General features: G+C 42.9%; 1 protein-coding gene across 2 annotated transcripts in view; it reads left to right on the top strand.

The window, feature by feature from the left end:
• Positions 1-1475: 1475 nt before the first annotated feature.
• CDHR1 (cadherin related family member 1) overlaps positions 1476-20960 on the top strand; it is a 55505-nt gene continuing 36020 nt past the window's right edge. For both annotated transcript variants that reach the window (XM_059851232.1, XM_059851231.1), the window contains exons 1-2: positions 1476-4485; positions 12797-12892. In XM_059851232.1, the coding sequence (XP_059707215.1) occupies positions 12856-12892 (37 nt within the window). In that variant the 5' untranslated portion in view covers positions 1476-4485; positions 12797-12855. The remainder of the gene's footprint in view (positions 4486-12796; positions 12893-20960) is intronic.

Raw genomic sequence — 20960 nt, 5'->3', positions numbered from 1 at the left:
GTGACTGAATTGTCAGGAGCACAGGAGAAATTATTCCTATTGACAGGGACTGTTGGTTTAGAGGCAAGTTTTGGGATCTCTCTTTCTAAGTGGGTAGTAGGAGAAATAAAAATATGTATTTTTTATACAAAATTTTATCCCACAAGGTGTAATGGGGGCTCTTGACATTGGCTTTTCAACTCTCTAGACTGGCTTACAACTAATGCAAGGGCCTAGGTATTCTCAAAGAATTCAGGATTTTGGCTCTGGAGAAATTTTGTTTATCCAAAATGTGGACTACAGGGGCAACTTCTTGTGATCCCGTTTGCCAAGGAAAACTACGCTCCTCCATGAACAATGTCATCTCAAACGATAAACTCAGCTGGAATATAAAAGCAGGAGGCTATTTCCTGTGTAGACACATGGCCAATCTTGCCAAGACTGAGTAGAGGACTCCTGGTGGCTTCAGTATTCGTTCGATCAAGTCTGAGGATCTGTTGTCTGATTCTGTTTTGTCCGAAGTTATCGCTAACCAGTTTTAGGAAAATGTTTTCAGACTGTGGAGGCAGGTCAGATGCATATGCACTTTTTACCAAAGTTTTTTCTGGTGAGAATTCACCCAAAGCTTGTCTCTTTTGTCCTTCTTGCAGATTGAGAGGAAAACCCACTTATACAGTCTTTTTTACTTCAGTTGTCATTATATATAAGCAGTTATCTTTACCATAGCTAATTGCTCTGCAGGACTCATGTTTTTTTAATTGCTGTTGGGGAGCAAGGAGAGCTCCCTAATGGCAGGAGTAAGGGTGTTGGCTCCAATCCATGAATGCCTGCAGTTCCCAGTACCCTTCAGTATTATAAGACAGGAGCCATTGGGTAATCTACCTTGGTTTTGAGCACATAACTGTTCCATCATGCTTTGTCTTCTGATCTTAGATCAGGGCTCTCGGTACAGGGAATTCCCAGGAATTATTCCTGTTTTCAGTGTCTCAGTAGTGGATGTCTGCTAGAAAAGTTCAGGATATGGATTTGTTCACATTGCCAACATCTGTTTGTTTGTTTTGGATGTACTGACTGGGAATATCTTTAAGTGTGAGGGATTTAAGCCCACGTTTCCAGGCTGATGCTCCACAAGGGAGCTAAGGACAGATTTCCTATAGGATAAGCACCTTACAATGCCATCTGGTCAGCTCTGCACACGTTATCAGAGAAATCAGGTCACTATGTGCCTGTGAGCAATCCTCAGGTGAACGTGACTGGTCTGGCTTCTGCAGCCTCACAGACACAACTCAGCTGATTTGTGGAATAAGGACTTTACAATTAAAAATTGTCCAGCAGGTGTGTTTTATTCCAACAGGAATAATGGTGCAGGTGTGCTTTAGTCCAGCTGGGATGCATGGGGGTGGGGGGGGGGGGGGGGTATTTCCACCAAAGACAGGTGTACCTGGTCAGACAAATTTCGGGTTTAAATACACATTAATGCCCCAAGCTCATACTTCCCTGCCTTCCCATTCCCTGTCCAGAGTCTTTGGTGGTTGTGGGTGGGCATCTTTGATGAAGTAACATCATCTTCCTTGATGTTCACTGCTTGACCCTTTCTTCTGGGCAGGTGCAGTGGATGTTTGGCTTTCTCTCATGTCAGTTTGTCCTGGCAAAAACCAGGAGCCAGGTTCTTGCTGGATCCTTAAGCCTAAGGTTCTGCTTTATGGATTTCAACAATACCTGAGTCTTGCTTAACTAAGTTTTCTTATCTTTATGGCCTTTACCTAGCAACTAAATTCTTATGTGTTCTGTTACAAGTTGTCTCTACTTAGCAGGTTACATCCCAGTTACAAACTGTGTTCTGTACTTTGGCAAATTTGTGGAATAAGCTATATATATATATATATATATATATCTGTTTTCTTCTACCTGCCTAAGTACATTATATGCTTCTAAAATTCTGAATTTTCATATACATATATATTTTCCATATCACAGTTCTCCCAAGAAGCTCTTGCACCAGGCCTAGTTTCTGCCAGACACTCAGGCTGCATCTGGGATGTTCCCTTAAGAGCTGATTGCTCCCAGCTGCTCATACAGCACAGGCACTCAGGGCTGATGATCTACACCTGGTCTAGAGGCATTGGAGCCCCAGCATTCAAAGGTTCCACCACACAGAAGTGCCTGTTTGTCAACTGCCCACAGGCACCTGTACTTGTAGGCACACAGTTTGTGGTGATTGGGAGTGGGGCTGTGTGAGCCTCATCCCCAATGGGCACAGCTGTGAGCAGCACTGACAGCAATGAGCCCTGGAGTGCCCAGGGGCACTGACCAACCACCAAAGGGAGCAGAGGGCACACAGGTGCAATGCATCAACATGAGGGGTATAAAAGGCTGGGCTGAAAATCCAGGAGGGCAGCTGCTTGCAGCCTTCTGAAGTGGCATGGTGTTACTCTGTATGGGTTGAAGCTTTCTGAAATTGTGTGGTGACACCCTGTGTATTGTGGCTGTCTCAACTGCAATGTGTGCTGTGACACATAGAATCGTTTAACTGCATTGCTGTGCGCTCCGTTTGTGATGTGTGGTGCAGTCACAGCGATTAGGTTGCATTAGGTCAGTGAAGCAGAGTGCTTTTCTGCTGGGTTTTGTCATGTTTGCTCTTCAGCACTGATGCCAACCTCAGGGGGCAAAAGACACATTCCTGAGGCATCCTTAGGGGCTTGCCTGGTCTCTGAAAAGCACATCTCTGTAGCTCATGCTTCAAATTGTCTCCCAAAACTGAAGTGCACTGGAAAATGCTGTCTTTCCTAAGTGGGTCCTCCACACAAAGCTTCCTGTTTGCATTGTCCCAGAACCCTGTGTCCCAGTCAGTGCTAGTTGTGTGGGCTGTTCACTGAGCACTGCTAAAACCTATTTGCATCACAGATTTCTCCCCAAGGGATCAATATGCCTGTATAGGAAGATGTTTTCATCAGGGGAAAAAAAAAAAAGTGTGAAGAAGTCCATCTGTTTATGAATGCTATCAGAGAAACAGTGAGATGGTTAAAAACAAGATTCTGTACAAACTGAGATAATGCAGCAATGTCTTCAAGTCCCTCTTTAAAGCGTTCTTTTTGACTCAGTGGCTTTCCAGTTGCTAACTTCCATTACTTGGGAAGCCATAAATGGTGGCATTTGTCACTAAGCTCTTATCTTGATGTTGTTTGAGTGTACCAAGGTTAAACAATTCAGCATTTTCCTTTTACTTAGTTAAATATGTACCAATACTGCTGCTTTATTCTGCACACATCTTCAGGAGCATGGTTGATGAAAAGAGAGAAAGCACTCTACGTGTCTTGACCTTAACCTCATAACTCCACCTTTGATAGTCTTTGAAAGGAACTCCTCTTAAATTTCCATTAAAGTCAGGACTCAGTAGTTTTTAAAACAGATCCTTGAGTCTGAGCAGTAAAGTCAATCTACTCTTCATAATTTTATTATAAAATATGCTTTGCACTTTTTCCTGTCTTTTGAGCAGAACTTTCTATTTCCTTCCTCAACATTCTTTCCATGCTTTCTTTTGTTCCTAAACATGTCAAGTCTTCCTCCTTGTCAGTTCTCATTGAATAGAAAATTAATATTTTGCCTCTTGGCATGATTGTCCCTCACCTCTTCTTTGTCTATGTGGGATCTCAAATTCTGTGGTCTGAATTTCCTCAAGTGCTGGACTACACTAATTTGTCTCCATGAAATTCTGTCCATGAGACTGACTGGAGTGTATATTTTCAAAAAATATGTTGTAAAATGGGGCTGCATTACTTTTTTTGCTTTCAGGCACTAATTTTGTACCAAGGACACTTACAGGATTTGAACATCTCTGTTTCAAGGCCCCATGTAATCATCTTAAAGCCACAGTATGAGAAGGGATTTTTTTGTCATTTAATTTGTATTTCAGCATTCACTGCAGTAACTTTGGACTGTGTAATCTTTGTTAGCAGATGTGAAAGTTTTTTCTCAGATATTTTATTTATTCCTCAACTTAACATCTCTTACTGAGATTCTTGCTATGTAGTTCTCTCGATTTATCTTATTGATAGATTGTTTAAAAAAAAAAAGCCAAGTACAGCATTTTTGAGATGAAGTACTAGAAATTGTGGGAGGAGATGGTAAGAGCACAGTGTTCATAGGTGGAGCTAGTAGGAATGAAGAGACAATCTTTGGGCTCACACCAGGTTAAACTATTTGATTTGAGAACCATATACACAACACAGATTGTATAAATTTCTCCAGGCAAAGAGTAGATAGTTGATGGAAAATGTAAGTGAGAATAGAGCAATAGTCCCATGTGGTTTGGAGGTAAATTACTTCAAAGCTGAGTATTTCATATTCTTGTATTAGAAAATCTGTTGACACATATTTGTTTTCTAGGTTAAGGACAACCACTGCTTTGGTATGACTGCCTGGATACTCAGGTTTCCTCTGGACACAGCAATCCAAGGCAAAGGCTGGTGGATGCCCTGGCCAGTGGGATCTCCATACCCTAACAAGGTAAGTACCTTGTCACTTAGTCCAGTGTGAGAGTTGCTGACTTGTGGGATTCCCTTTTGAGAATGGTCCAAGGCACACCTCTGCATTGCCAAGAGAGATCACAAGAAGAGCCCCCTGCAGTCACAGTGTCATACATTTATTTACCTGAGTAAAATGCAAGGGCTGCTCACCCCTGTGGCCCAAGTGCTGGTGTGGCTCAAAGCTGATCTCTAGTGAGGGCTTTGGTTCACCTGCAGTCTTTGCATTCGTGCCATTCCTGTACTGAACAGCTGAGTCTGGTCACACATGGCAGTGAAAGGAGCATGTTTCATTTTCATACATCCCCTGCTTCAACAAGTCCTGTTACAGTCTTGTAAGCAGGACATCCACTCAGGGATGCCCATGGCATGCACACCAGCCAGGAGATTTATGGGGAGAACACAAGTGCTTCTTAGCTCTGCCTAAACAAGTCTTGTTATTTTTCTCAGCCACACTGAGTAAACTATAAAATTTTGATTTATTCATTATTCACACCCCAACTCTGAGTTATATGTATAATTTTTACAGGCAAAACAATGAACAATACTAGTTCTTTCATAAATAACTTGGACTGCCTATCTGCTGCTAAATGGCATCCTTCACACAGATCTGTGTCATGCTCCACAGCACCACATCCATCACAGATCATGCTGCTGGAGGGAATGTAGGCTATCTAAATATACCTGGATATTCTAGGGACTATTTGTTCATTTTCCATCCCTGTCAAAAGAAAATGAGGAGAGTGATTCGTAGCTCCAAAGAAGCAAGGTTACTGAATTGTAAATGGATTTTGCAGTGGTCTTTAAAAGCCTCTAAGCTAGCAAAATGGATAGCAGAAACTTTAATTACTTAGCAGCTGCAGAAAATGTTCCCCTTTTCTCAGTTACCTGCAGCACCTTTTTTGCAAATGCTATAAAACACTTTTTGGCAGACTAAAGCCAGGAGAAGCTGTAGCTGAGATGAAGTGGCTTCTTTTTCCCAGGAATTCCCCAAACCTCTGCTGCCACCCACAGTGAATGACAATAACTCATAAATAAATAAACCATGCAGGCAAATGCTCTGAGATTTTTGGTGTGTAGGCTAGCATTTTTTTTCTGATGGGATGAAAGTACCATCTCTTTACCTGTGTGGAAAAAATGCCCACCACATTTTTTTGGCAAAGCACTTTGTTGTCTGTTTTAAAGCCACTGTGGAAATGCTAAAACTGGTAGATATTTGGTGTTTGCTCTCCCTCTTTTTCCTGACATTGTAATTTCTTCATTCCTTTAGAGAAAGAATAGCTGAGTGTTCCTCTTCTTGTTATCCAAAATGGGGGGGGGGGGGGGGGGGGTTTCAAACCCAAGAGGCTCAAGTTGATATAATGCTTATAGTCACGTCTCTAAATCTTGTTTTTTCTTTCCATAAATTGGGAATGTTTTCCTCCTTCTGCTCTGTGGGTGTATCTTCCTCAATCAGTTGAGTTACAAAGTCTTTTTCATGCTGTGTGTTTTATCAGATTTTTTTTTTTTCTGATGAGGGTGGTGAAATACCGGTACAGGGTGCCCTGAGAAGCTGTAGATGCCTGTCCCTGGAAACATTCAGGAACAACCTGATCTAGTTGAAGATATCCTTTCTCATTGCAGGGCTTTGGACTAGATGAGCTTTAAAGGTTCCTTCCAACACAAACCATTCTGTGGTACTACCCAGGTGTCCCCATTTTCCTGCACTCTGCTGTGGTTTAGCATAGCTGCTTAGTGGAGCTGCAATATAAAAAAGGATCTGTATACAACTGAGTTACAACTCATGTTGTTCATTAAATTCCTTAAACCAAGCAGTACAGTGTCATTTTCAGCCTGGAATTACTGAACTAAGAGAGGTTTACAAATTTAACCAAGGTCACTCATGATCACATCAGTATCTTTTGATTACTTTTATGTGAATTTAATGATCTTGGGCTGATTATTTATAGACTGTCTGTTCTAGACATGAAAACCCTCATGTGTCAGAACTGTAACAATGAGCTCATTTTACTTTTAGAATGTTAAATTCATTCAATTTGTACCAAGAAAATAGAAGTGAGAGGAAGAAAGAGGTGCTTATTTGTTTGCATTTTAATGTGTCACGACTACTAAAACTTCCACGTCATTTTAACAAATTTGCCTATCCTAAGTGATGAGAGTGAGCTGTGGAGAGATGCATAAACTCTCATTTAGGAGGTGGCATATTTGTTCTGGCAACAGGGAGGATCAGAGTTTAGTGATAATGGCCAAGGACTCAAGCACACATCTCTGATTAGATTTAATCACCAAGACATAGGACTGATTCTCTTTTGTAGTTCCTACTGAGCAATGTTTGGCCTATTGCAAGTCTGTTTCTCTCTCACAGCTGGTAATTCAAAATGTAGAGATGGACTTTGAAGACTTCTGAGGGACTTTAGTCTTTCCTCTCCTGCCAAAAAATTGGCCCCAAACTGGCAGATTCCCCAGTTCCTACAGTTTCTCCCAGCAATCAGACAGAAGGTATGGTGCTATGCTGTGAAAATGTAAAATCTGAGTCGTGTAAAATTCTTCACCACCAAAACTAGTCATCTAAAATATAATCAATAGCTGTTCCTGGATGTCCAGCATCATCTGTATTCTGTAGTAATGGAACTTGGTGGAGAGTGATATGTCCCAGTTCAAGTCATCTCTCAGTCCTTTGCAGGGAGATTTTTAGGAGGAGGAGGAATAATGTTGTTTGGGCAGGCAAGAGTGTTTTGTTTGGTTTGTGGTGGGAGCTGTGTGTTTAACTGTGTCTCAGCTCTGGTGAAACAAGAGTGCTCTGAGCCCTTCCAGGTGCCAGCCAGGCAGCAAACACCAGGCAACAAGTGTGACCATTACAATTACCTTACCTCAGCATGTCCTGCTGCTCCTAGGGTGTTGGGAGATCAGCTGAGACAATTCTTGCTCACACCATGCTGTGGGACTTGCTACTGAGCTGACCCTTTGGTGTGCAAGGGACAGCCCAGCTGGGGTCAGGGTTGTTAGGGTGTCTGTCTTACTTATGGTTTATGTCATAGATCCTTCCTTTGTTTTCAAGCTAAAAAAGAACTTCCCAATCACTTTCAAAGATGTGAGAATAGTGAGAGTTTTGAGAAAATTTGGCTGAGGCTCCACTTCTCTCCTTAGCAGAATTGCATGAGGAATTCTGAGTGAACTGTGCTGTGCATAATGCCTCCAGGTATCAATGCTAAGTCCCACAGCCCCTTTTAGCCTGTGATTTACAAAGAGAAGGCCACAGTGTGATTTGGTGTCTTTCTGCACATGCTGAGGTTAAAGGGTGAGGCACTTTCTATGTTGAATGTGCATGCCCAAATGTGCACACAAAAAATGCTGAGTACTCCTCTCCAGGTTAATGCCTAATGTCATACAGATCCCAAATTCAAGGATAAGTATATTTAAAAAGTAGCTTAAACTATTGTTTTATGAGTGTGAACTTTATTACTTATCAATACTTGTCCAGAGCATAGAACAGAGGAAAATGGAAACACAAAATGTGAAGACAGTACATAGTAGCTAAAAGCAGGTCAGTGGAAAATAATATCTGTTTTTTCTTTTATTTTATTTTTCTCATGATTTCTAAATTGCAAATGCATGGAAGCATTTGAATCCAAAAGCTGATTGAAATGCAACTCATGAAAGCCTGCCATTTATATGCCAAGCAGGCATTCCCCAGGTGGGCAGCTCTAATGTGATTGCCCTGAGGTGGAAGGGCCACCCACAATGTGGAAAGAGTAATTTCCCTCTGTGCCAGCTCAGTCAGAGCCCTTGGCTCAGCCTGCCAGCACAGGTGGCAGCCGGTGCCAGCTGGGATTCCAGTGGCACAACAGGGCACTGCCTCCCTCAGCTGTGAACAGGCCTTCCAGGGCCCCCACCCCGAGCTCCTGGTGGCATTGCTGTGCAGTGGGAGGGGCTGTGCTCTTGGGGAAGTTTAGGTGCCATTTTATGTTGGCATCTGCTGCCAGTTCTAGTCTGGCCTGGGATCAAGAGCAGCTGTCTTTGTGGGACCCACAATTCCCCCATTCAGGGTTGTGTAAACATAAAAAGTGCAGCTCTTAATAGTGGTGAAAAGTCCCTTTCTTGTCAGCCATATTTGATTAAGGAGGATTACTAGTCTTAGGCTTAAGTTTTAGGGCTAAAAATGTGAATATGGTGGGGCCCAGGATTCTCCAAGATTCTCAAAGGCTCAAAGACCTGAGAGTTAACAGGGAAGGAGCTGGCCTTGTGTGTGGCTGGTTTTGTGTCTGGCCCCTGTGCCTAGCAATGATCTGGTTTCATGTTGGGAGGTAGCTTTGTCTCAAGGGAAGAAAAGCACCCATGGGTCAGGGCATCCCAGGGGCTTCTCAGTGCACAATCCAGCCATTCTACAGCCATGCAGTTGGACACCCCTGTACACCCCACCTTTGCTCAGAGGTGGGGAAGTCTGAAAGATATTCACTGCATGATTGCAGCATCCTTCAACATTTAAACTTAAATTGTATAAAGATTCAGGTTGTCTAACAAGGTCCTGTAGATATTGCTAATCAGTCACCCAGACTTCTTTTCTGAGGATATTGGAATATTTTCTGGATGTTTTTCATACTGAATAGTAAACAAAACCCTGGGAAACCAGTTGATCCAGATCGGCTGGGTATATTTGAGATCAGATGGGCATATTTCATTTTTCTTTCACATTTCTTGCTACTTGATATGCTAATGATGTACAAAATAGCAAGTTTCTTCTACATAGAGATAGGGATCATACCATTCCCAAAAATGTAGGGACAGAAGATACTGCTTTCTGAAACTCTCTCCTGCCCCTTTTCTTCCAAAGGAGAAAATTCATCAAAATAAGCCTGGATCCACGAGCTGTGTTGGTTTTGATCAAAGTATATTTTCTGACAGAAAAAAACCAACTCTGTCAAATGTTGCTGTGTTAGGTATGGCTCTGACTGTGCATAGACACACATTAGCTAGATTTTCAAACTGTAAGGGGATTAAGAGCTCAAACGCATTGAAATTCAGGAGGGAGGCATTTTGCTTCCTCGGAGATGCAGGCCCTAGAGATTCAGATCCCCAGGGGATGAAACCAGGGGAACAGACAGCTATTAACTTTGACAAGAGCTCTCCATCACTTGTTCTAGGAAAATTCTCTGTAGAAAAAAAAGCATGTTGTTAGTTCTGGGTTGAGGAGGCAGATGAGAAGACATTTAGGTGCTATTTATATTTTTTTTTGGGCACCATGCAGATCTATTTCTGTGATTTTGTCAGTGGTTTGATACTATTTTTGACAGAGGTGGGATGATTAAATCTACAACAGGGACTAAATTTATATCTATCTTCTATATGTGTATCTGCTCCCACACAGTTTTCAGCTTTGGATCACCATATCCTGAATTTAAATTAACTAAAAATACATTTGTCTTCCATGGTTGCCTGCTGCAGGTTTCCCTGGGCTTTAAAGGCTACTGCTGCAGTCATAAATTGGTTCAACATGGAGCTTTTGTAAATAGTGCTCTACAAATATAATCATACAGAGCCAGAACAAAGGTCTGATCCCATAGGAGATGGTCAGAAAGAGATCAAGATGTCAAAGAGCCTTCCCCTGGTTGAACTTCCAAGCTTCTGGCAGGTGATAATGTAGTGCTGTACTGAGCCAGGGTTTGCATCTGTGTCATCACATTTGTTAGTCATCAGTGAACCCAGTCTTCATTAATTTGTTTCATCCATTTGCAGCTTTCATTTGCTCTCTGTACCATTTTCTGGTAAATTCCATTATGGGTGATGAGTTTTGTTAATACAGGCCCAAGAGTTTTGCTTTTTTCCTTTGGAAAGCCTTACAGCTGACCTGTTCTGCAAGCAGAGGTGTCCTGCCAGCAGCACTGTGGATCCCAGGGGATCTGCAGGTACTCACAAGCCCTGTCCCCAGCATGGGAGCAGCATAGCACTGTGTCTGCAGCAAAGGCCTCTCCTATGGCTCCCTCCAGCATTTGTCAGGGTAAGGTATACCATAAGTGTGTGACAGGATCCAACTGTCAGCTCTTTCTGTAGGAAAACTATACTGGAGCTGCCCAGCCTGTCCCTCCCCTCCCTGAGTGATGAAAGCTGTCCCTGGAGCCCTGCCCATCTTCAGCTCTGCACCCCACAGGCCAGGCCTGGGAGGGGAGACTCTGTCTGTGGGGTCATGCCTGGGGAACAAGCAAACAATGATAAAATGTGTGGGTGACTGAGGGAGCCAAAGCTTCCACTGCTGCCCTGTGTGCAGCTGCCTCCTGGCTCTGCGCCTGCTTTCAGTGTTTGCACTGCGTGTGCCCACCTCACCTGTGCCGCTGCAGGCACCCAGCATCTGCAGCTTCTGCCATTTTTTAAAGCACTGTGATGGGGAGCTCTTTGACTGATGAATTCCTTGGACATGTCCTTCACTCTGACTCTTAATTAACCCAGAGAACTCCATTAACACACCCTTAAAGAGTAAGTGCTTTGCCAAAGGTCAGGTTTAAACAGCTCAGCTCCAATGTAAACATCTCAGTGCTTGGCAGCCAGGTGCTGCAGGATCACAGCCACAGAATCATCTGAGCTGGAAGGGACCACAAGGGTCATTGAGTCAAGTACTGACACTGATGGGGAGCTCCTTTCAAGCAGGTTTCTCTGTGAGCATCCTCTGTGTGGCTGATTTTTGAACCATACAGTGTATTGGAATATATATACTTTTAGTTAGTGAAAACGCCTTCTATATGTCAAACCAAGCAATTTAAAAAAGCCATTCTGGTAACTTTTTCAATGTGTTGATGGTTAAACACACTTTTTAGTATGCTGAAAATTTCCTGCTGAAAGTAAAAGATGCTGTTTAAGAATTAAATGATCAGGCCAACTCATAAAAAGAACATTCTGCATTTTTAATGCGCAATGTTTTGTATTTTTTTGCTATCATAAGTGCTTTATTTTAAATTGTAACAATCATTTCTATTGTTTTTGCTAATACTAGATTTTCTTCTTTTGTAGTTTCTCAAGATTACCAGAGCTAAAATGAAAATAAGCTTCTTTTAGCTCTTAAAAACAGATAACTGCCTTAGAGAATTAAAGATAGAGTTCAGAAAGAAAACAAATTTCTACGTTACCTTCTCCCTGACTTGTATGTTTGTACAGCACAAATACAGTACCGAAAGGAAAACATGAGAATTACACTGATTCCTCCAAATCTTGTCTCAGAGATGAGTCCCACAGCTCCCTGCAAAGTAATTGGTCTAATTAGGTGGTAGGAAGGAGCTTCTTTAAATTCCTCAGAAATTAAGACGTGTCATCCGCTTAACATCTTAGCATCTGTTACTGCCTCTTCCACATTTCTCTGCTCCATCAGTCTGAAGGGCACTTTCCTGGATGTTTCAGAGAGATAAAAAAAATAAAAATAAATAAAACCAACAAAACCCAAGCCCTTATAACACAGAAGAAGTTGGCTCTTTCTTCAGTGGGATGAAGCATGTAAGGCATTTCATCCCCTCCTTATTTCTCAGTTTGGTGCATGTTTGCCTGGGTGAGTACAATAATCACTTTGTTAAGTAAAAGTATAGGAGAATACAAGCAGAACTTTAAATCCTGTAGTTATCCTTACTGATGTGGTGATGTTGTTCTGAAATATTTTCCATGGCAACTGGTCCTTGTGCAAATGTTACCCTCTCTGTTTATATACTTGCAGTTTTGTTTCAAATGGGCTATTTTGAATCTCTTAACAGTCAGTTGGTAGAATGACAACTAATTTGTTGTTTTTTGTTTTGTTTTTTTTTAAACTTTGCTGTTGTCTGGCAGCAAGTAAGTATTTAATTATGGCTAATTGCTCATGTAGTAGGCATAATTTTAAGGCAGGATTTGCTTAGAACACTGGGTAAGAATACTGGGTAAGGTACCGAGGCACTGGGAAAGTTTCAGGCTTGTATGTGTAGAGGAGAGGTGTTCCATCATTACAAGCTGGAAAAGTTCATTTTTCATTGAAGCTGTCTGGAACTGGTTGAGTTTTTTTAAGGGAGATCCTGCTATTTGTTTTGTTTCTGTTGGCTGGGAGGTTTTTTATATACTCTATCTCCTGCTGTGTAAATACTGGCACAGTGGCATGTAGAAGTAATTTTATTAAAAATATCTACACAGATACAGTTCTGAAAGTCCACTGCAGCAACTGGGTGTGTTATGCACTCCTAGTATTCCCTAAACAGCTCCTGTTTACTGAGAGTCAGGTAACTGAGACTGCCAAATAACTGTCACCTACAAAATGCTTTTGTTTGGCTTCTGTTTTGTTTTAATTGCAGTTCAGGCAAATTATGCCCCCTATTTTTTTGATAATGGAGCCAGAAGCACAAATGGGAACATGGCACTTCTCAGCCTTTCGGAGGACACGCCTGTTGGTCAGTATTAAAATTTGTCTGTTTAAACTGTGAAACTGGAATTGCTTGCTCTTATGATTAACATATATTTTTTTCTTGTAGGTTGTTGTTATTTGATGTGATCTTACATGTTTTTCTCTCAAGCTTTTAATTGGCTTCAATTTAAAGTGACATGTTTGAATTGTAGCTGCGATTTAAAACATGAATTCTAGCTCCCTCTTTTTTTGTCTGCCAATCTATTCACAGCTTCAGAGCACAGACCTTTGGGGTCAGAAATAAATTCATGGTGGGAGGCTTCTTACCAATTCTATAAATGCTTATGAGAAGAAAAAATTACTAGAAATTAGGCTATCAGCCTTGATAAAAGCAAGCTGTACATTGAAAAACTAAGGGACTTGATTTTTTTCTAAACACATTTTTAATATGTATGAACAAAAGGTAGAAAATGTTTCCACTTGCAGTGAAAATTGTTTTGTCTAAATAACTGATGTTTTTTAAAAAGGTTTTTTTTAATTGAAAATTCAAAAACAGTTTTCAGATTTCAGCACTCTGAGGCAAGTCTATTTATGTTTCTTTTACCTGTAGTTGCACTAAGAAAAGTTAAATAAGAACAAAAGGTGATTTATAATCAATATGTTCTGTGGGGGGAAAATAATCTCCTAAGACCTAAACAATGACATAAATATATATATATATTAAGTGATGTACATCACCTTTACTTCAAACTTTGCACTGAAATTTTATTTAGGATTTTCTTCTGTTCATCTTTAGCTTTCACAGGCTAAATCAGAAAAATATTTAGTTAATGCCAGCTGGGTACCAAAACACCCCTTTACTCGTGCCTCATGCAGAGAGCAGAGATATGGCTGCACAGGGGGTGCAGCCAAACACCCCCTCCCAGGGCTTAGGCAGCTGGGGAAGGCCAGGGGGAGGGAGGGATCAGAGGGCACAGCCTGCTCTGCCAGCCTGACACTGCCACCCACACCTTCTTAAAGCAGACCAAGGTCACTCAGCGCTGGGAAGCAGCTGCCTGGGTTTGCTCAAAGTCTCCATTTCTGACCTGGTGGTGTTAATGCTGTCTAAGACCCACACTGGGCCTGCTAGAGGGTAAGGAGGAGGGTATTTGGAAGCAGCAAATTCTCCTTTACCTGCTCAGCTTGAGAAAGGAGGGGGGAAGCAGCACATAGTGTAGAAGTGACACATCTTGACAATGAACTTAAAAGGAGCTTGCTGATGATGCAGCAGGAATTTGCTATAAGCTTGGTCAAGCTTAAGTGGAAACCCCAGCTTGAAGGCCAACAGTAATGTAGTTATGTAATGGCACTTGCAAAAGCCAGAGGCAGACCAAGGAGCTGCTTTGCTATACTTCTGCCTGGATTCTCATGGAAACCACACTTAGCTCAATCTTGGCAATCCCTACGGTTCTGCTGATAGCTGGAGTTAGATTAGCCAGTGGAATCACTTGTCCAACTGTAGATAAGGCTGTAATGCCAGACAGCCACAAAATGGGACCCCCAACTCTGTTTGTTTGGGGTGCTGCTTGCCAGCTCTGCCACTGAAACCTCAGGCAGAGCTGGCTCAGGCTCACTTGCCATCCAAGTCCCTGGTGTGGTGCCAGCCTCTGCCTGCCACCACTGGGAGCCTCCAGGCACCTGTGTGGGGGATGAGGAGATAAAGATGGCACAGAGCCACAGCATGAGAAAAATGTCCCTCCTATCAGGACTGCAGCACCACATGGTCTCTCAGATGACAGCACTCCCTGCAGCAGTGAAGTACAGCAGTAATTTCCACTGCATCTGACCTGGTGCTCTAGCAGCCAAAAACAGGACTTGTGCCTTGACAAACAGCAAAACAGCAGTGTGAGGGATCAGAGCCTGTGTTAGTGCTCTCCTAATTAGCCTGAGTAAGAATAATGAGATATATGTAATGGGCTTCTATATGTGCTTTTGTAACATTAGCAACCAGACTAGGAACATAGAGGTCTCTGGAGAGCTTGTGCTTTGCTTGCAGCAGTGATAAAGCTCAGGCTGCTCTTTCTTGAGAGCTGCCGTGCTTCCTGCCTACTAGCTTCATCCGGAATGTGCTTACATGTGTTTAAATTGGCTGGCTTTACTTCTAATTGGATGTGTAAATGTGCTTTAAAAGACAAGAGAGAAACAGCTTCTCTCTGAAAGCTCCAAAAGACCTGTAGAAACCCTTGGGAAAGAGAGATAAGACCTTACTTTTGAGAAGACCAAATGTGATTGCTTTGCTTTGTCATACAGCTTCCAGTGCTTCTTTGGGCTAATTCTCAGAACACCTTGACAAACAGCCCTAAGTACTGCAAGGTCCTCTCTTCTGAAAGCACTTTCAGAAGTTCCATTGGAACATGGTTGCTTGGGATTTGCTTAATGCAAACTGCTGCTGCCCGTGTCAGCATAGCCACTCCTCAGGGAGGCTTTGGCAGAGACATTCACAGAGAAGGGCACAAACAGCACTGACACTTCAGTGCTGCAGTGCTGGGTGTGCTGTCAGCTTTGTACAGGGCAAGAGGAGCAGAGTTCGCATCAGACCACAGCCAGATCTTTGTGCCAGAGCTCAGTGCTAAATGGCTACCAGGCTGGCCCTTTTCTGTGGCACTGCAGAGGAGAATATTGTTCTTCATCACCTCCTATGTTCTGCTCCAGAAGCAGGAGAAGGCATCTGGTCTCCCATGTTCATGTGCAGTCCCAAGCATCCACACTCCCACAGTTGTCTCTCAGGTTGAGCAGGATGATTGGTGACAAAACAGGGGAACTAAAACTTCCATATGTTTGATTCTGGATGGCTTCACTCAGGTTTATGTGCTGCAAAAATGGACAGGTTGCTATTAGATATCCCCTGTCCTTACATAGAGTTTGGAGTCATGGGCAGGATGCTTTCCTTGGCAGCAGCTGGTGTCTGATCTGTGCAGTGCCACAGACAGCAACTTTAATAAACCTCCAAAAATTTTACAGTCTTTGACCCTGCTGAGATTGCAAGTGGTTGGCAAAGTAGTATGTGTTAGTTTTATTTCCAGACATCTGTAGGCAAGGGACATGGAACATTTGGGAGCACTGAAAGGACATGATGGAGTCTATGTGTGGCTGTAGAAAGAGACATTGCAGCTCTGCAGCTGTGTGAACACATTACCATTCTTGTACCTCCTTAACTTTACCTTCTTTTCCTTTGTCCACTTTTGCTTATTTACAGATAGTTGTAACTTGTGTACCAGGCTATCATAAAAACAGCAAGTACAATTTCTGCATGAATGCTTGAAACTACCTGCAGATTCCCAGATCCTATTTATTGCTGCAGGGCTTGAAAGCCCTCAGGGTTAGAGGGTCCAGAACAGCAGCAGCCCCTTTCAGTGCCAGATTTAAGAAGAATGGGAGGAGTTATGAACGGAAATAGCACTTGGTGTTTGTAGTTCGGTGGGGCGGGTGGGTAATTTGCTCTTTGCATGTGTACATACAAAATGTGCATGTGCTCCTAATCAAGGTCTTAAGGCAGGAGTGGGATGCTATTTCAGGTTGTTTGTTTCATCTTACCTCATAATCCCTGTAAGCCTCATGGTGGGGACAGGGTGGGGCTGGGAACAGCTGCAGAGCAGGGGATTGAAGCATACTCAGAAGGCCTAAGTTGATTACTCTCTCAAAGCCCAACCATCATCAGTGCATTGTAGATCTCTGCATGATCTCCTTGAATTTCCCTTTCTGTTTTTTCCCTTGTCCCCAAGAAGGCACTTCTTCCATTAAAAGCCAATTTGCAGTGGCAGTTCTTTGATCAAAGCTACAGCTGCCACCTACTCACCACTGGGTGACTGACCCCTTCAGATCCCTCCATCCTTCAAGCTTGCCCTATTCCTACATGCTGCTGGTCTCCTTTCCTCCCATCATTCGCAGCTGACTGAGGAGAGCCTTCTTGTCCCCTGTGGTACCTATCATTCTTCCCTTGCTTCTGCCACCCTGGTCCACCTCTAGGCAAGCTGGGAGCTGCCAGAACAGCAGTGTTAAGCACAGCCTGCCTTCTGCACCCCTGCGGCAGTGCCAGTGTGCACAGAGCAAAGCCCCCGGCAGAGCTGAGCACTGCACAGAGATGCTCTGAGGACTCACAGGTGTTACAGCCTTCAATTTTATTTAGATTCTTCTGACAGAAACTGCAGATACATCAGAAAATTGCACTCAGATGGTTTCTCCTTGGAGTTGGTTGCCATGGGTGCTGCAGGGACATATTGCTGCTGTCTGTGGGGTGATGGTCTGAGCCCCGTGCTGAGCCCTGGCTGCCATATCCCATCTCCCCAGGAGAGGCACTGGCAGCTGCAGGGTGTGTTTTGGCTGCTGCTGATGCTGCCATGTCTCTGCTTTGCCAGCTGGCTGCTGCATCAGCTGCTGCAGGGAGGGAGGGAGCAGGAGTCCCCTGAGCATGGTCTGGAAGGAGCAGTAGCAGAGGGTGAATGGGGAAGGGGCTTTGGGGTAGTCATGGTGTGTGTACATGGCCTCCATGAGCCTGTGCTTGGGGTGAGCTTGGTGTGAAAACAGCTCTCTGTAGCTTTAACTGTCCATCTCCTCTTCTGCTGGGGAAGTGGGCCCTAGTCTGAGACAGGCAGAGAGCAGACATGTGACCCCGGGCAAGGTGGTATTTGCTGTGACATTAGGAACAGAGATGTCCTGTCCTGGGAGCATGGCCATGCATGTCCCTCTCAGCATCTTCTTAACAGTTGTCAGCTGTGCTGGCCAAGGACAGTGGCAGGACTGAGCATGAATCCAAAATGTGCTTGGCTTGTTTAACTGACAGGGAAGGGATCTGACTGCTGAGTGTTGCACAACAGAGAGGGAGAGTGTGTCTTCTGTGAGAAAGCAAAACCAATCCCAGAGCCTAGGGCAGAAATTGTGATTAAATTTGAGTCAAAAATGAATTAAAATGGGGCAATGACATCACGAGCCAGCCATTCAGCCCAAGTGGCAGAGCAGAGAGCAAATGACTTTTGAGGTGGAATAGGAAAAACAGAGAGAAAAAGCCTGGCATGGCTTGTGGGAGGAAGCCACAGCAGGAAGCAGCAAGTAGCACCCCAGGACTCCCCTGTCCCAGCCTGCTGCATGATCCTCTGGGTACTCAGAGTCTCCAGCTCTTCTAACTGTGGCATTTGCCATATCCTCAAGTAAAGACTCTTCTATTCCCATATTTTTATGACAGGGAGAGGGTATTTACTTGGTATCCTCTGGTAAGGTTTTATCTGTCTTTTTCATTTATTTTCTTTTCAGCAAGTAGAGGCAGCACACTGAGAACAGATTTTTAATTGGCATTAACGCTGTGGTGAGAAGTGTTCCTGGGGGTGTTAATGATATGGAGGGTACTGTGCAGTGAAATTACAATTTGGAAAAAATAAGGAATTATAATGAGTTAGAAAGTAAATTTGGATCCACAATCTAATTTAAAAGGCATGCAAGTGTTTTGTATTATGAAAAATGAAGTATCAGCTTTAGCTAAAAAACAGAGTCCAGTGTAAGGATCAATGAAGTCCATCATTACTTGCTCATAAAGCTCAGTAATCTCAGTCTGTACCAATATCAATGTTTCTACTCCCATTTAGCAGCAAGAAAGTTCCTGCCTTACTTATAAGAAAATTCTAAGAAGTGTAGGAAAGAAAACCGATTTAAAGAACCAGCCTGGGTTTAAATGGGTTCACATAAACTTTCAGTCTGTTGTTCTCCAGCCCTGTGCCCCCTGAGGAGTGGTTTGCATTTGTGTACTGCTGGTATTGGTATTTCAGGGCAGCCACAGCAGAGACCTTGTGCCTGGTGGTTGCTCTCAGACTCTGAGAGCCCAGATGTGGTGTCCATCCTGCTTCTCCACAGCCCAGAGAGCACTGCTCAGCAGCTGCTGCAGACATCCACACAAGCTAGAAACAGGCAGGACAGCCAGCATTGTGTCAAGTGCAAGGGACAGGAAAAGGTAGTAAGAAGAGCAGAAAACAACTGGGAAGTAGAGACAACTAATGACCAAAAAAAGGCTGCAGAAAAGCACTATATTTATAAGGATATCAGTGAGATGATGACAACTGACACCTTAAATCTCCAACTGGGCCCAGCTGTGATATTAAGACTTTGAAAAGATTTTGAAAAACAAGAATAAATGAGTCAGTGCTGGTGCTGCAGAATCCTCCACAGTTCTCAAATTTCTGTCTCATCTATAGATAGTTGTATTAGGAAGCAGATGTCTTTTTCAGAATACTATTTTATATCAGTCCCAGTTACTTCCTTGTGTTTCCTTGTGTTTAGAGAGTTGTTACAGTCAGAAGTGTCTCATCATACCGCTCATTGTCTTTCCCTAATAATTTTCAGTGATCACAGTTACAGATGTGCTGTTATTTTCCATTATGTTTTGAAGAAAAAGTACAAGAAAAATGTGGAAAAATGTTTTGTAGTTTTGTGAACTCTTTTGCAAGTCTTGATTATTTGTTGGCTGGCTGAACCAGCTCATAACAAGGATCTCTTGTTAGTGCTCTTGTGGGTGCATTGGTTTTTGCAATATAACATTTTTCTGTACAAAGGTGCCCAAATATTGCCCTGATAATTATCATAACAGAGCTTACTCCTAAGTGAGCACATATGGTTTAGTATGATCTCTTGCTATGACAAGAAGACAGCCTTGCTTTGCAAATATCACCACTGGCTGCGTGTCCTATGGCCACAAAGGCCCCTGACCAGCTTCACTACTTGAATGCCAAGAAAGAAGCAAATGAGGTCCAAAAGGTTGCCTTGCAAAATGGAGGAAACCTTTGAGAAGCTGACCTGTGAGTGGTGTGGGCAATGGTCTAGAATTAAACACAAACTTACAGATCTGGTCAGTGATCTATGAAGAGAGGAGAGAAGAAAAAATTATTACTTTTGAGTACTGAATTAAACATCTGTCAAACTCAGGGCCAGAGTAGTTCAAAACTGAGCCTTAGTGTTCTTCCTTAACTTTATGCTGACTTTCTTAGCAGGGATCCTTCCATCCTGTGTTTGGGTTACATGCATGAGCAAAACTCACTGGTAACCAGTGAGTCACTTGCTGCAGTATTTCCAGTGCAGAGGGCTTTGTTAGATGTAAAGCAGTTTCTGTGCTTAACCTCTCACACCTGAATGTCTCAGGTAACTTACCCAAGGCACAGCAGATAGGAAGGAAACAACAGTGCTTTATATTTCAGGCTCAGTTCACTGGTGTTTGTAAACGGCTTGAAGTTATTTAGATGAAGGTGTTAAAGCATAATATAATGACAGATATGTAAGTCAAAAAAATAATGCTAACTCACCATGCTTTGAAAATATGAGTGTTATAACTCCCCCAGGAATTATCATTGATAATACACAAAGTCAGTTTGGTGGAAAAACTGGCACCAACTTCTCAATGTATAAAAATACAAATAACAATCTTTCTCCAGCTCCTGAAGGAAATACATTGATGAGTTTGAAAAATGTAATAATTTATATGAGCATGAGTGGGTTTGTCAAGTAAAGAATCTAATGAGAGAGAGCTAATGAGTGGGAGTGAAATAGGAAAGAAGACTTTTGCATCAATTAATTCTGAAAGTGGGAAAGTATGAAATGTCCTTGCACCTCCCAAGTTCCAGAGCTCAGATCTAATCCTGAGGGAGCTCTCCCTGAAGGGAGATTGCCAGATTCTCTGCATGCTAGTTTGCAGTTCTGTTGCTCCTACAAAGAAAAGATCTTTGAGGGCCTTTTGGTGCTGCTGAGATTGTCACCCACTTGTACAACAGCATCACTTCTGGCTCCCCTGGGCTGAGAGCTGGCAAAGAGCTTGTCACCTATGGAAACCCTTGGGTATGAACAGTATTGACCTGGATGCAGCTCCACAGGAAAGGGCCTAAAGTGACAGAAACCAGCACTGATGAACTCAATTTAACCAGCTGGCTAAACAGTTGCCATCAGGACTATTGAACTATCTGCTTATCCATATTTCCCAGGAAATGGGCTTGATTGACAAAACCTTTTCCTGCTGCAGGGTAGTCCAGGTTCTTAAGGAACAGACCAGTGAAACACTCACTGATTGAAATAACCACAGGGAAATGCTGTTGAATATCAATTTT

Source organism: Haemorhous mexicanus, chromosome 7 (genome assembly GCF_027477595.1).
Source record: "Haemorhous mexicanus isolate bHaeMex1 chromosome 7, bHaeMex1.pri, whole genome shotgun sequence".
Classification (NCBI taxonomy): Eukaryota; Metazoa; Chordata; class Aves; order Passeriformes; family Fringillidae; genus Haemorhous; species Haemorhous mexicanus.
The sequence above is the reverse complement of the archived record's forward strand: the minus strand, read 5'-3'. Positions and strand labels throughout refer to the sequence as shown.